At 47.8% G+C, this 16,608-nt stretch overlaps 1 protein-coding gene across 1 annotated transcript; it reads right to left on the minus strand.

Annotated features, from left to right (window-relative positions):
- Positions 1-906: 906 nt before the first annotated feature.
- Positions 907-8,871, minus strand: LOC141783188 (uncharacterized). Its single transcript, XM_074660303.1, has 10 exons — positions 8,084-8,871; positions 5,906-6,955; positions 5,042-5,167; positions 4,059-4,172; positions 3,855-3,947; positions 3,629-3,775; positions 3,323-3,427; positions 3,021-3,108; positions 1,706-1,823; positions 907-1,603 (listed from the first exon to the last, which is right to left on the minus strand). Exons 1-10 carry the CDS (start codon positions 8,642-8,644, stop codon positions 1,057-1,059), a joined length of 2,949 nt encoding a protein of 982 aa, XP_074516404.1. The 5' UTR covers positions 8,645-8,871; the 3' UTR covers positions 907-1,056.
- Between the last annotated feature and the right edge of the window lie 7,737 nt (positions 8,872-16,608).

Below are 16,608 nucleotides of genomic sequence, written 5' to 3' on the forward strand. Positions count from 1 at the left end.
GTCTGAGGGTCCAGGTGTGTGATCAGGAAGTAGAAACAGAAGATCTACTTCCTGAGGCTGCAGGTGAACTCGGGATCAGCTGATGGACTGAGTGGACCTGAGCGGCCGGGTCTGGTTCTGTTGGGTCTGTGATGGAACACAGAACTAACGCTCCGTAACGTTGAGAACATGGTTCATCAAATAAATTACCTCTGTGATCTTTCAGAGGTTTTTACTCAACGAGCTGCAGACGCCCTTCTATCTGAAGACCAGACAGAAACACTCGGAGGACGTGAGGACGAGTCCTCCTCGGTGAGGAGGACTCGTCCTCGGTGACGACGTTCAGATGTGAAATAATGAAACCAGCTGAGTTCATCACATCAGTTTATTGGAGGAACATGAAATGTGTTTAATTCTTTCAGCACTCGAACCATCAACATGAAAAACCAATAAAGTTTCATTTCCTCCAAAACCGTCCTCACGTCCGTCCTCCAGACGATCCGTCTGGAGACGTTTTGTTGTGAAGTTTTATAAAAAGTAATAAAATAGTGCAACTTTTTTTAAACTTTGTTTTCCTGTTTGTATCTACATATAAACAACTAAAACTGATCCGGTTTATACTGAAATGTTCAAATATGAAAAAGAAAAAAAAAACATGTTTACAAATTTACAATCGGTCCAGATTCCTTTAAAAAGCAGCAGTGAGATCCGGTTCCTCCTGAGGAGCCGCTGCTGACATCATCACAGGTGAGAACTCAACCAACCAATCACAGTTGAACTGGGACAATAAATAAGACGGCTGAGTACGGCGGCCCAGAGAGGACACCACAAGGTCACGTCTCGTTAAGATGCTGCTGCTCATATTTAGAAGAACCCCCTGAAACCACAAACCAGCAGTCTGAGGATCTGTTAGTGCCCCCTTCAGGCTGCTGTGTCCATCACACCCTCAGTTATAATGTACACTTTGTACACCGTATAAATACCACTTAAAGTCCAGACGCTCCCCGTCAGTGTGATGTGGTTCAGGTCAAGTTCTGGTCTTGCTCAGATCAGATCAGTCTAGATTTTGTTCAGGGTTCACTGAGGAACTCTGGCTCCGTCTGAAGCCTCGATGCCCAGCAGGGCCTGCACCGCCTCCAAGGGGACCCCCTCTGGGGTCTGGATGTGCATGGTGGTTCCGTCCGGCCCATTGACGATCACAATCCGGTCTAAACCGGGCTCTGCCAGCTGAACCGTCAGCCCCTCGGTCTGGATGTAGATCTCCTGACCCTCCTGGAGCTCTTTGGGCTCGCAGTGGTCCACTGAGCCGGACTTGGACAGGGAGGAGTCCCTCTGCTGGAGCTGAGAAGAAGTCTGGACTGAGCTGGACTCAGGTGTCTGGACTGAGCTTGAATCAGGTTGGGTCTGGGGACCTGGATCTAGAGCTTTCTCTAGCTCCTTCATCTGGGCTGTGCCGTCACTGGTGTTCAGGACCTGGTCTTGGCTTGCTGACAGAGGCTCCACCTGGGCATTGGTCTGCAGAGGCCCCATCCTCTGGTCCTCACCTGGGGTCACCTCCAATATGTGCGCGGCAGGGGGCGGAGCCTCGGTGGAGGGCATCTTAGCAGACGTGGAGCCAGAGGAGCTGAGGGACCACAGAAACACATTCAGACCAGATCAGCCCTGTAAACCTAGTCCAGGTATCACCTGTTCTATACACAGAGGACAGGGGGCGGGGCTAGCTCACCTGGAGGCTGAGTTAGCACTGGTGGTCAGCAGTTTAGATCCAGCTGGAATCACCAGAGGAGAGACAGAGACTGAGCAGGGCTTCAGAGAGGAGGTCACAGGGGTCACTGTAGTCCCACCTTGGAAAGACAAAGAAACATGACCTGAGTTCAGTTCAAAATGTAGATCAACAGTAAGGATGCAGCATGGTAAGGATGCGGTAGGGTAAGGATGCGGTAGGGTAAGGATGCACTAGGGTAAGGATGCGGTAGGGTAAGGATGCGGTAGGGTAAGGATACAGGGTAAGGATGCACTAGGGTAAGGATGCGGTAGGGTAAGGATGCGGTAGGGTAAGGATGCGGTAGGGTAAGGATGCAGTAGGGTAAGGATATAGTAAGGTAAGGATACAGTAGGGTAAGGATGCACTAGGGTAAGGATGCGGTAGGGTAAGGATGCACTAGGGTAAGGATGCGGTAGGGTAAGGATGCACTAGGGTAAGGATGCGGTAGGGTAAGGATGCAGTAGGGTAAGGATATAGTAGGGTAAGGATGCAGCATGGTAAGGATGCGGTAGGGTAAGGATGCGGTAGGGTAAGGATACAGTAGGGTAAGGATGCACTAGGGTAAGGATGCGGTAGGGTAAGGATGCACTAGGGTAAGGATGCGGTAGGGTAAGGGTGCAGTAGGGTAAGGATGCAGTAGGGTAAGGGTGCAGTAGGGTAAGGATGCACTAGGGTAAGGGTGCGGTAGGGTAAGGATGCGGCATGGTAAGGATGCGGCAGGGTAAGGATGCGGCAGGGTAAGGATGCGGCAGGGTAAGGATGCGGCTGGGTATGGATGCGGCATGGTAAGGATGCGGCAGGGTAAGGATGCGGTAGGGTAAGGATGCGGTAGGGTAAGGATGCACTAGGGTAAGGATGCGGTAGGGTAAGGATGCAGTAGGGTAAGGATGCAGTAGGGTAAGGGTGCAGTAGGGTAAGGATGCGGCAGGGTAAGGATGCGGCAGGGTAAGGATGCGGCAGGGTAAGGATGCGGCTGGGTAAGGATGCGGCATGGTAAGGATGCGGCAGGGTAAGGATGCGGCAGGGTAAGGATGCGGTAGGGTAAGGATGCACTAGGGTAAGGATGCGGTAGGGTAAGGATGCAGTAGGGTAAGGATGCAGTAGGGTAAGGGTGCAGTAGGGTAAGGATGCACTAGGGTAAGGATGCACTAGGGTAAGGGTGCGGTAGGGTAAGGATGCGGCATGGTAAGGATGCGGCAGGGTAAGGATGCGGCAGGGTAAGGATGCAGTAGGGTAAGGGTGCGGTAGGGTCTAGTACAGATGCGCTAGTTTATACCTGTTCTGGGCGTCTCAATGCCATTCTGGTGAACTGGAACGCTGTTCTCCATCTTGAATCTCTTTGAAGGCGGCAGCATCTTGGAATTCTGGGAAACAGATTTTCTGACTGAATCAGACTGAACCTGGATCAGGTGTTTAGCTGCCACAGAGTCCTGGTTTCTATCAGATCTAGATCTCTGTAATCAGGCTCTGATGTTTACGCGTGCAACACAGGAACAAGATACTCCAAAGACACCAGTGTGGAACCGGACCCAGCCTGGATCCTGACCCAGAACCCAACTGTGCTGATGGTGTGTTTACCTCCATGTATCGGACGTTCTTAGTGGTCAGAATGGAACTGGGAGACGCTCCAGGAACCACCTTCATTCTGTTCACCTCGTCCAGGATCCCCAGAGACCTGGCAACCTGAAACACACAGTACAGTACAGTACAGTACAGTACAGTACAGTACAGTACAGTACAGTACAGTACAGTACAGTTCAGGACAGGACAGGACAGGACAGGACAGAGGACAGGACAGGACAGGACAGGACAGCAACCTGTGTACTGCTACATACAACCCAAAGCAGAATGTTGAGTAGAGTAGAACCCAGTAGAACTTCTCACCTCGATGTTTCTGACCTCCAGTGGTACGGCTCCGCCCTGCGGGCTGATGATGTAATCCTGTGCAGCCTGTCTCACCTGCGCCTGCAGGGACTCAAACTCGCGGTAAATGTCTGGAAACCGAGTCCGAGCCGGACCGCCCCCCTCCACCTGAACCAGTCAGAGGACACATCAGTAACACCTGAGAAGACAAACACCTGAGAGGCACTGTTCATGTAGAAGTGTGTACCTTTGCCAGCAGCAGCTCCCACAGACTCAACACTTTGGTCAGACGAGGAAGAACAATGTCCATCAGCTCCTCATCCTCACACTGCTCCACCAGCTGTAAACACACGGTCGTCATGGAAACACAACACCACAGTACGGTTACTACATCGTGTCTCTAAAGAAAGATTTTACTTTGAAAGTACACGTCTCCACTTCCTTCTCTTACCTCCTGCAATCGGTCTCGTCTCCTCTCCGCCTGCTGCTCTGCAGTTACCGTGGTGACGGCGAGCTTTGGAGGTCGACCGCGACGGCCCCGCCTACTGACAAGGCCCACCGTCACCTGAGAGGTTCAACCAATCAGATGCTCCGATTATTTACCTGAGTTTAAGTCACTAGTTCAATCCAGTTCAGATTGGACTGCACCGGTGTGGTATACTGGTAGACTGTCGGACTGTAAAGGTGTGGTATACTGGTAGACTGTCGGACTGTACAGGTGTGGTGTACTGGTAGACTGTCGGACTGTACAGGTGTGGTATACTGGTAGACTGTCGGACTGTAACGGTGTGGTATACTGGTAGACTGTCGGACTGTAACGGTGTGGTATACTGGTAGACTGTCGGACTGCACAGGTGTGGTGTACTGGTAGACTGTTGGACTGTACAGGTGTGGTATACTGGTAGACTGTCGGACTGTAACGGTGTGGTATACTGGTAGACTGTCGGACTGCACAGGTGTGGTGTACTGGTAGACTGTCGGACTGCACAGGTGTGGTGTACTGGTAGACTGTCGGACTGCACAGGTGTGGTGTACTGGTAGACTGTTGGACTGTACAGGTGTGGTGTACTGGTAGACTGTTGGACTGTACAGGTGTGGTGTACTGGTAGACTGTTGATCTGGACTGTACAGGTGTAGTGTACTGGTAGACTGTTGGTCTGTACTTTACAGGTGTGGTGTACTGGTAGACTGTTGGTCTGGACTGTACAGGTGTGGTGTACTGGTAGACTGTTGATCTGGACTGTATAGGTGTGGTGTACTGGTAGACTGTTGGTCTGGACTGTACAGGTGTGGTATACTGGTAGACTGTTGGACTGTACAGGTGTGGTGTACTGGTAAACTGTTGGACTGTACAGGTGTGGTGTACTGGTAGACTGTTGGTCTGGACTGTACAGGTGTGGTTTTGAAGTGTTAAACAGTTTGAAGTGAACTCACCTTAGGAGGCGGTCCTAGTGGTCGTCCCCGCCCCCTGCCTCTCCCTCTCCCTCGCCCTCGGGGCCGGCCGGGGCCCCGGTGATGGAGGCCCCTGAGTCCCACAGCTGCTGTTGGACCCCCCTCCATCTGAGGACAAACAGAAAGTAAACTAGTTGGTGATAACCCAAACTAGTTAGTGATAAACCAGACTAGTTGGTGATAAACCAGACTAGTTAGTGATAAACCAGACTAGTTGGTGATAACTCAGACTAGTTGGTGATAAACCAGACTAGTTGGTGATAAACCAGACTAGTTGGTGATAACCCAGACTAGTTAGTGATAAACCAGACTAGTTGGTGATAACTCAGACTAGTTGGTGATAACCCAGACTAGTTAGTGATAAACCAGACTAGTTGGTGATAAACCAGACTAGTTAGTGATAAACCAGACTAGTTGGTGATAACTCAGACTAGTTGGTGATAACCCAGACTAGTTAGTGATAAACCAGACTAGTTGGTGATAAACCAGACTAGTTAGTGATAAACCAGACTAGTTGGTGATAACTCAGACTAGTTGGTGATAAACCAGACTAGTTGGTGATAACTCAGACTAGTTAGTGATAAACCAGACTAGTTGGTGATAAACCAGACTAGTTAGTGATAAACCAGACTAGTTGGTGATAACTCAGACTAGTTGGTGATAACCCAGACTAGTTAGTGATAAACCAGACTAGTTGGTGATAAACCAGACTAGTTAGTGATAAACCAGACTAGTTGGTGATAAACCAGACTAGTTGGTGATAAACCAGACTAGTTAACCAGTCAGTAATAACTAGTAATAACCATCCTCCAGATCTGAGCTCTGATTGGTGGATCGGTCTCTTACCCGGCTTGTTGCCGTGGCAGCAGGTTTGTCCTCTTTCTTCTCCTCCTCCTCCTCCTCTCTGATGCCTCCTGCTGTCGTCTCCTGTGATTGGCCGTCGTCTCTAAGGGGGTGCGGCGAGTTGTCGGGCGGATCAGGCTCTCCGTGAGTCGGGTTCAGTTTGTAGTGCCGGTTCAGGCCTCCGGGACCGATGTAGGCCTTGTCACAGGTCTGGCAGCGGTGGGACCGGGCCTTGTGGCTGTAGGTGAGTGAGGCGCCAGGGGCGGGGGCGGGGCCGTCCTTCCTCCCGCCCTCCTCCTCCTCCACGCTCATGTCGGAGTAGTCGTCCGAGTCGGACTGGTGGCCGTCCGCCAAGTCCTCCGTCTTTATGAACTTGTAGTCTTTGGCTTTGTACTTCGGTGGTCTAGAGACTCGACCGGACCTGGTCTGGACCTTCACCGCCTTCTTCTCTCTCTTCTTCGCCTTCTTCTCTTTCTCCCTCTCTCTGTCCTTCACGGCTCGGGGCGGGGTCGCAGGGGGCGGGGTCGCAGGGGGCGGGGCCTTCATGGCGGGTCGGGCAGCAGCAGCAGCAGGTGTTTGTACCGGGACTGCCGCGGTGGCTGCCGGTGGTTTAACTGGACTCTTACCGGCGGCCGGCGCCGTGCCGTTAGCGGGGGTTTTGATTAGCGGGACGCTAACAGTCTTAGCAGCGGAGGTCTTGGCCACGGAGGAGGTCTGGACTCCGATGGGGGACATCGCAGGTTTCTGACCCGGACTGGAAGCGGTCTGACCTGTGAGCTTGTGGACCAATGGGAGCAGAGATCCGACGACGGGGGCGGGGCTCTGCAGCAGCAGCTGGATGGGGGGGTCGCCCGGGTTCTGCTGCAGGAAGAACTGCTGACCCTGCTGACCCACCACCGGCTGGATGTGGATGATCTGAGCGCCGCTCACGCCGCCGTTGACCGAGAGCTTCACCTGCGGATGACCCACAGCTACGCTCTTCTGCTGGGGGGCGCAGACAGACTTCACTTCCTGTTTGGGGGGGACCTGGATCTGGATCCTGACGGGCTCCGACTGAAAGGACAGAAAACCAGAAACCAGATGATCCATGGATCTTCAGAGGGAAGAACAAAACGTATTCATATGATTGATGAAGTATTGATTAGAGGATCAATATTAAATCTGACAGCTGACTCAGGTGGTCCTGTAGACTCAGACCAGGTCCACGCTGATCTGGATCCATCTGGAACTCCACTTTAAGTCATTTCAAGAGTCTCGTATCAGATCAACGACCGGCTGCCCAAAACACCTCGAGAAATAAGACGTCGGCACGCTAGTCGGCACGGGTTGGGTCTCTCTGTCGGTCTGAATCAGGTTTCAGGGCCTGGGGAGGTCAAAGACGTCACACCAAATACAAAGTCTGATAAATTCACCTGTCAATCATCTCCTGACCTCCTGAGGGGTCCCCACCCTCAGGTTGGTCCTGAGACCTCCTGAGGGGTCCCCACCCTCAGGTTGGTCCTGAGACCTCCTGAGGGGTCCCCACCCTCAGGTTGGTCCTGAGACCTCCTGAGGGGTCCCCACCCTCAGGTTGGTCCTGAGACCTCCTGAGGGGTCCCCACCCTCAGGTTGGTCCTGAGACCTTCTGAGGGGACCCCACCCTCAGGTTGGTCCTGAGACCTCCTGAGACCTCCTGAGGGGTCCCCACCCTCAGGTTAGTCCTGAGACCTCCTGAGGGGTCCCCACCCTCAGGTTGGTCCTGAGACCTCCTGAGGGGTCCCCACCCTCAGGTTGGTCCTGAGACCTCCTGAGACCTCCTGAGGGGTCCCCACCCTCAGGTTAGTCCTGAGACCTCCTGAGGGGTCCCCACCCTCAGGTTGGTCCTGAGACCTCCTGAGGGGTCCCCGCCCTCAGGTTAGTCCTGAGACCTCCTGAGGGGTCCCCACCCTCAGGTTAGTCCTGAGACCTCCTGAGGGGTCCCCACCCTCAGGTTAGTCCTGAGACCTCCTGAGGGGTCCCCACCCTCAGGTTGGTCCTGAGACCTCCTGAGACCTCCTGAGGGGTCCCCGCCCTCAGGTTGGTCCCCCTGCTGTAATGAAACCTGATGGAGCTCAGTGCAGAACTCAAACAGAACCAGGTATCAGTCTGGACACTGTGAGTCCACTGGAGTCCAGATTAAACCGGGCTCACAATCTGACTCACCTTCTTCTTCTGGACCACCTGGACCGAGCCGGTCTGCAGGGCCACCTGCTGGGCCACGCTCTTCAGCTGCTGGGAGGCCTTGTTCTGAGTGCTGGTCCGGACCTGGACCTGGACCGGCTGCTGGGGGACCTGGACCTGGACCTGGACCTGCTGGGACTTGGTGACCTGGTTGATGACCTGCTGCAGCTGGTTGGGGTCCAGGGCGGTGTTGTGGACCGGGATGGTCTTGACCAGCTGGTTGTGGTTCAGGTTCTGCTGCAGCAGCTGGACCGCCTCGGTCTCGGAGACCTGGACCACCTGCTGCTTGGTGAGCTGGTCCAGCAGAACCTGCTGCTCCTGGGCCGTCAGTCCGGACCCCTCCAGCAGGCTGCCGTCCGGCTGCACGTAGATGATGGTGGTTCTGTTCACCAGGTCCGGGTTCTGGTCCGGGTTCAGGCCGCAGAACTCCGGGACCAGCAGGAGGCTCGGTTCTTCTGGGTTCTGCAACGAGTCCGCCAGCTGAGACCCGGACCCGGACCCGGAGGTTCTGGTTCTGGTCGGATCTTCCTCCTGGTCCGCCATCTTGGCTGATGCTAACTGTTAGCTGCTAGCTGCTAGCTCAGAGTGGGGGGGCAGATGAACCTGATCGAGGATCGATAGATCACCGATCAGTCTCTGAGTCTCTGTTCTACCGTCTGAACCGCTGAACGAGCCGCTGCACCGGGAGGAGGAACACTACCGGGACCGGAGAACCGGAGACCTAACAGCTAGCTGCAGCTAGCATCAGACAGCAGGGAGGAGCCACAACCCGGACCGGATCACAGTCAGCACTGGACCGGATCACAGTCAGCACCGGACCGGATCACAGTCAGCACTGGACCGGATCTTCTGATGGTTCTGCCTTCAGGACACATCGACATGTGATCTGGAACAGCCGGGGATCGAACCGCCGACCTTCTACCCTCTGAGCCAGGGCCGGGTATATACCACAGAGTTGAGGATGTTATAGATGTATAGTTCATGTTTAATGATTATAATATAGTATTTAATGTAGTTTATATCAGAGGATGTTATAGATGTATAGTTCATGTTTAATGATTATAATATAGTATTTAATGTAGTTTATATCAGAGGATGTTATAGATGTATAGATCATGTTTAATGATTATAATATAGTATTTAATGTAGTTTATATCAGAGGATGTTATAGATGTATAGATCATGTTTAATGATTATAATATAGTATTTAATGTAGTTTATATCAGAGGATGTTATAGATGTATAGTTCATGTTTAATGATTATAATATAGTATTTAATGTAGTTTATATCAGAGGATGTTATAGATGTATAGTTCATGTTTAATGATTATAATATAGTATTTAATATAGTTTATATCAGAGGATGTTATAGATGTATAGTTCATGTTTAATGATTATAATATAGTATTTAATGTAGTTTATATCAGAGGATGTTATAGATGTATAGATCATGTTTAATGATTATAATATAGTATTTAATGTAGTTTATATCAGAGGATGTTATAGATGTATAGTTCATGTTTAATGATTATAATATAGTATTTAATATAGTTTATATCAGAGGATGTTATAGATGTATAGATCATGTTTAATGATTATAATATAGTATTTAATGTAGTTTATATCAGAGGATGTTATAGATGTATAGATCATGTTTAATGATTATAATATAGTATTTAATGTAGTTTATATCAGAGGATGTTATAGATGTATAGATCATGTTTAATGATTATAATATAGTATTTAATGTAGTTTATATCAGAGGATGTTATAGATGTATAGTTCATGTTTTGGTAAATACCAATATCTATGATCACTCTCCTTCTCATCATCAGGCAATAATTCTTGTACCGTCTGATGCAGCGCAGCAAACGTAGTTAAAAAACTTTCAAATGTGCGACGTAGTGGAACGAAAAAAGGAAATGACATCGGGATGGAAGGAGTGTGAGATCGGGAAAACAGCGTGAAAGAAGATGAAGAAATGTTTGTGATGAACTGCATGGTGTAGCCTGTTAGTATGGCTGAAGAGGATGAATTACACGGACCTGAAAGTGTTCAGGCGGTGCGCGCAAAGCGCGAGAGAAAACTCACCTTAAAAGCCGCAGAAGCTGCTTTATTTAAACAGAAAAACGCAAGAAGAGCGGCGCTGGCAAAGTTGACGAGCAAAATGAATGTATTAGAGCCACTTCTTGGCACGTATGACAACCTGAGTGATGTCAAACGTTATACGAGTGTATTTTGCAAGTTGTTAACTGCGTTTGCTGCGCTGCATCAGACGGTACAAGAATTATTGCCTGATGATGAGAAGGAGAGTGATCATAGATATTGGTATTTACCAAAACATGCTAATCACAAAGATTTCAAAAGAAAGGTGGAAAAATGGATTGAACGTGCTCCTCCTGTGGAAAATATAATGCAGTCTCCTGAAAGTGAGAAAGAAAATGAAAATGCTTCAGTTACATCAAAAGGCAGCAAAGCATCCACTAGCTCCTCAATACGCAGAGAAGCAGAGGCCAAGAAAGCTGAGTTGCTTGCACGTGCTGCTGCATTAGAAAAGAAAATAGAATTGGAAAAAGAAGAACTTGACTTGAAAGCAAGAAAGGAACGCCTGTCTATTGACACGGATATTGCTGTCGCTGAAGCAAGAATTCAAGCAATGAACATAATGGATAATGAATTGCAGCAGTTTCCCATTGCAACAGCTGAAGATCAAATGAATGAATATTTTGAATCTGCTCAGCTGGCTTCATTCCCACCTATAGAAAAGGCAGATATGGAATCTGAGGATGATGATGATGATGATGACGATGACGATGAAGATGATGACAATCCTGATGATGATGGAGATGATTCAGAAGAGGAGGATGAATATAAATGGGAGTCTTTAAAGGGCAAAGGATCTAAAATTTCAGCAAAGTCGAAAGGAACTAAAAATGTCACAAATTATTTACCTGTTGAACAAAAGAGAGACACTTATACAAGACGAGACATGGATGGATACCGCACTGTATCTAACAAACGCTCATCATTTAAAGGTATCAGAAACAGTTTGGTTGGTGTCATGCAGAAACAAAACATGATAACAGACATGCTAATAAATGAACAGAGACTTGCAGCCTTACCATCTAGAGAAATTCCTGTGTTTAAAGGAGACCCGCTTAAATATATTAACTTTATGAGGACATTTGAACAGTGCATTGAAGAGAGAACAAGCAGTAACCAAGACAGACTGCTCTTTTTGGAACAGTTCACTGAAGGACAAGCAAAGTCACTCGTTAAAAGCTGTCAACACATGGAAACAGGAAAAGGCTACAAAGAAGCTAAAAGGCTGTTACAAAAACATTATGGCAACGAAATCCTCATCGCTCATGCATATCAGGAGAAAGCTCTCAATTGGAGTCCTATAAAGGCAGAGGACAGCAAAGCTTTGCATTCATATTCACTGTTCTTACGTGGCTGCTGTAATGCTATGGTAAACATCAATGCTCTAAAGGAAATGAATCATGCTACCAATATGAAGTGTGTGGTAGCAAAGCTCCCATATAAGCTACGGGAGAGATGGAGGACAACAGCTTATGACCACTATGAACGCAGCAAGAAAAGAGCCCAGTTCCAACAACTGGTTGAGTTTGTTGAAAGACATGCAAATATCGCTATGGATCCATTGTTTGGTGATTTGCAAGATGGTTTACCCAAAAGGGACAGTAAAGTAACCAAGGACTCTAAGCCGAGAATTGCTCCAGCTTATAAAAGAAGTAGCTTCGTCACCATAGCAACTTCAAACAACTCAGTTTTCGCTCCCAAGTCAAACACTCCTGCGAGTCCTCCCAGCTTAACACCTGTTCTACAGCCTTGTCCATACTGCAATGCAAATCATGGATTAGAAACATGCATGAATTTTGGAAAAATAAGTCATGCTGACAAGATCTCCTTCCTTAAAGGAAAAGGCATATGTTTTGGCTGTCTCACCAGAGGGCATCTTAGTAGAAACTGTCAGAAAAGATTGATCTGCAAAGAGTGTACTCTCAGGCATCCAACAGTCCTACATATGCGAAGACGGACATTTGAAAATCCAGTAAAGACAGAGAAAGCATCTGTAAGTGCACTAGTCTCTTTGGACTCCAATGCTTGCACGGGGGCCGGTAACACTCAATTAGTCCCACTTTCTGTGATACCTGTTCAAGTAAAGGCATTAAATTCAAATCTGATAATACAGACACATGCATTCTTGGATCAAGGAAGCTCTGCAACCTTCTGCACTGAAGCCCTTAGACAGCAGTTACAAGTCCAAGGAAAGAAAACAAGAATCCTGTTGTGCACTATGGGTCAACAGAAAATAGTGGGAAGCAGTGTGCTCAAAGGCCTTGAAGTGAGCGGTCTTGATGGAGAGGAATTTTTACAGCTCCCTGAGACATACACTCAGGATGAAATTCCAGTCACGAAAGAGCATGTAATCACTGATGACATGATCAAAAAATGGCCCTACCTAAAAGAGGTCCATATACCACACATTGATGCAGACATTGGGCTACTCATAGGAATGAATGCACCAAAGCTTCTAGAACCACAGCAAGTTATCAACAGCCAAGGCGATGGGCCCTATGCCGTCAGAACCGCCTTAGGATGGGTGGTAAATGGCCTTTTGGATAACCCTGCTAATGAAAAGAATCCAGTCATCTATGCTAATCGCATTTCAGTATCTAACCTGAGTGATTTGCTATTACAGCAGTATAACCATGACTTCCCTGAAAAAGCCTATGAAGAAAAAAACGAGATGTCGGTGGAGGACAAAAGATTCATGGGGATAATGGAAAGGGCTGAAATCAAGGATGGACACTATCAGCTACCATTGCCCTTTAAAAGGGACGAAGTTAAAGTGCCTGATAATCATCAAGTGGTCCAGCAGCGTGCATCATGCCTGAAACGAAAGTTACAAAAGGATACAAAGTTAAAAGAAGAATACACCGCCTTCCTGCAAGGGGTCATAGAAAAAGGTCATGCTGAAGCTGTACCAAGGTCGGAGCTTAAAAGAAACGATGGAAAGGTGTGGTATATACCACACCATGGCGTATACCATCCCAAGAAGGAAAAAATCCGTGTTGTGTTTGACTGCTCCGCCTCTTTCAATGGATTCTCACTGAATAATGAGCTCATTCAAGGTCCAAACTTAACCAGCACCCTCATAGGTGTCTTGTTACGTTTCAGGAAGGAGCCTGTTGCTATGATGGCTGACATAGAAGGTATGTTCCATCAAGTTAGAGTCACACCAACAGACAAAGACTTCCTGCGCTTTCTATGGTGGCCAGGAGGTGATTTCCACCAAAGCCTTGAGGAGTACAGGATGACAGTCCATTTGTTTGGAGCTACGTCATCTTCAAGCTGTGCTAGCTACGCACTCAAAAAAGTTGCAGAGGACAACAAGGATAAATTCTCTGCTGAGGCCATCGGCACTGTAATGGACAACTTCTACGTTGATGATTGTCTTAAGTCCGTGTCCACAGAAAGACAAGCAATAGCACTCTGTAAAGAACTCTGCAGACTCTGTGCACAAGGTGGATTCCATCTCACAAAATGGGTGAGTAACAGCAGAGATGTTTTGGCTTCTATACCCAAAGAAGACAGAGCAAAAGAAATAAAGAGCTTGGACTTGGACTCAGAAGACCTTCCCATTGAACGAGCTCTTGGAATCCAGTGGTCAGTGGAAGATGACAAGTTCACATTCAAGGTTGCACTTAAGCAGCAAGCCTGTACTAGAAGAGGCATTTTGTCGGTCGTAAGCTCTGTTTACGACCCTCTTGGATTTATAGCACCATTCATCTTCACTGCAAAGCTAATCTTGCAAGAGCTCTGCAAGCTAAAATATGGATGGGACGAAAAGGTCCCAGATGGTTTCATTCAACCATGGCAAAGGTGGCTTGCAGATCTTCATACGGTTGAGAACTTCAGCATTAGCAGATGCATTACACCACCAAGCTTCGACAAGATAAAATGGGCACAATTGCACCATTTTTGTGACGCGAGTGAGCTTGGCTATGGAACAGTGTCCTACCTGCGGCTCACCAACACACAAGATCAAGTGCATGTAGCATTTGTGATGGGAAAAGCCAGAGTAGCGCCCCTCAAGCAGATTACCATACCACGGATGGAGTTGACTGCAGCCATGTTAGCAGTACGTATGGAGAGGATGTTAACCTCAGAGCTACATCTGCAGCTAGAAAGATCAGTGTTTTGGACTGACAGTACTGCAGTCTTGAAGTATATTAAAAATGAGACCAAAAGATTCCAGACATTTGTGGCCAATCGAATTAGTGCCATCAGAGAAGTGTCAGATGTCAAGCAGTGGAGATACATCAACACTAAAGACAACCCGGCAGACTTTGCCTCTAGAGGTCTAACTGCTGAAGCCCTCATAAGATCAGATCTTTGGAAGAATGGACCGATCTTTCTCCAAAGAGCAGAGCAGGAGTGGCCCATCTTGACAACTGAACTAACTTCGATTTGTCCAAATGACCCTGAGATAAAGAAGGAACGAGTAATTGTCAATACAATAATGAAAGAACAACACAACAGCACTAGTTCTCTGATTCATTACTTCTCATCTTGGCACCGACTTACAAAGTCAGTCGCCTGGCTTCTAAAACTCAAGAAACTGCTTCGAGACCTGCATGTGAAAAGAAAAGAAGTTGTTGAAACAGTCCAGTCGCAGGAAGCAAGCCAAGCAAAATGGAATGGACTAATTAAGGAAAAGATGGACAAGTTTAAAAGCTCCATAACCAATGTCAGTCTCTCAGTGGATGACATAAGCGGTGCTGAAAAAGCTATTGCATGCTTCTGTCAGCAACAAGGCTTTCAAAATGAGATTGCAAGATTAAAGAAGGGCCTCACAGTAAGAAAGGATAGCCCCATCTTTAACTTAGACCCCAGATTGGAGAATAGCCTGCTCAGACTGGGCGGAAGACTAAGCAGGTCGGCTATGCCAGAGGAAACAAAGCATCCAATAATCCTGCCGAAGGATCATCATGTTTCCAAGCTGTTGCTCAAACACATCCATGACCAAGTAGGCCACAGTGGAAGAAACATCATGTTATCTCAGTTAAGACGGAAATATTGGATCCCTTGTGCGAACACCCTCGCTAGAAAGGTTATATTAGAGTGCGTAACATGCAGACGCCTTCATTCAGCTCTAGGTGAGCAAAAAATGGCAGATTTACCCAGAGACCGCCTGACACCTGAGTTACCTCCCTTCACACTTGTTGGTGTAGACTACTTCGGGCCAATAGAAGTCAAGAGAGGCCGAAGCCTAGTAAAAAGATATGGAGTAATCTTCACATGTCTGTCCTGTAGAGCTGTTCACTTAGAAGTGGCCCACTCCCTTGACACCAGTTCATGTATAAATGCATTCAGACGCTTCATTTGCAGGAGAGGGCAGGTTAAGGAAATCAGATCAGGCAACGGCACTAATCTTGTTGCTACTGAGAGAGAGTTGAGAGAAGCACTCCAAGTTTGGAACCTAAATAAGATCAAAGATGCTCTCTTGCAAAGAGGAGTAAAATGGACATTCAACCCACCTGCGGGTTCACACCATGGTGGGGTGTGGGAAAGATTGATTCGTTCAGTCAAGAGGATCCTTCTGTCAGTCACAAAACAGCAGACTCTTGATGACGAAAGCTTGGAAACAGTCATGTGTGAAGTTGAGGCCATACTTAACAGTCGCCCTTTAACAACAACCTGCAGTGACCCAAATGACTTGGAACCCCTTACACCCAATCATCTGTTGCAGCTCAAGGTGCAACCCATTCTCCCACCTGGATTGTTCCAAAGGGAAGATCTATATGCCAAGCGCAGATGAAGACAAATCCAGTACATTTCAAACCTCTTCTGGACTCGATGGATAAAAGAATACCTTCCTCTGATGCAAGCAAGGCAGAAGTGGAATCGCACCAAGAGAAACTTCAGAACAGGAGATATTGTAGTGGTGGCGGACAGTAATGCCCCTAGAGGCTCATGGATCTTGGGTAGAATCATAGAAGCAAAGGCTGACTCAAGAGGACATGTCAGGAGTGTACTGCTGAAGACAAAGACCAGCACTCTACAGCGGCCAATCAGCAAGATATGCCTTTTAGTAGAAACTTCAGATTAAATCGAGATTTCAAGTGCACTCAAACACATAACACAGTTATGAGGTAGTACGATAAGAAACATATTTATTTATTTTTAGTTTGGCTCCATTTTTTTGTTTAGTTGAATTGTTACGTTTTGCACTTAGAACAATAGGGGCCGGTATGTAGGAGCCAAATATTGAGAAAGGAGTAAAATTCCTTATTATAAGAGAAACATTATGTTGATAGTAATTGGTATTTTTGCCCCATGTGGCCAACCACAGCATTGAATTGTTTATAAATTTGGCACCAGTTGATGCCGTCATCCTGATTTAGTATCAGCTGTGGAGAGCGCAGCTGTTTAAGGACGCCAAGAGCCGAAATAGTTTTTTAACGGGCTTTAATATA

Source organism: Sebastes fasciatus, chromosome 15, assembly GCF_043250625.1.
Source record: "Sebastes fasciatus isolate fSebFas1 chromosome 15, fSebFas1.pri, whole genome shotgun sequence".
NCBI classification, from domain to species: domain Eukaryota; kingdom Metazoa; phylum Chordata; class Actinopteri; order Perciformes; family Sebastidae; genus Sebastes; species Sebastes fasciatus.

Bases quoted from the DNA above. Each gene is read 5' to 3' on its own strand.
- LOC141783188 (XM_074660303.1), bottom strand. From the start codon at position 8,644: ATGGCGGACCAGGAGGAAGATCCGACCAGAACCAGAACCTCCGGGTCC. The intron at 6,956-8,083 runs GTGAGTCAGATT...CTGTCCTTTCAG, and splicing joins AGGTGGTCCAGAAGAAGAAG to TCGGAGCCCGTCAGGATCCA. The intron at 1,604-1,705 runs GTGAGCTAGCCC...GTGGTCCCTCAG, and splicing joins AGTGCTAACTCAGCCTCCAG to CTCCTCTGGCTCCACGTCTG.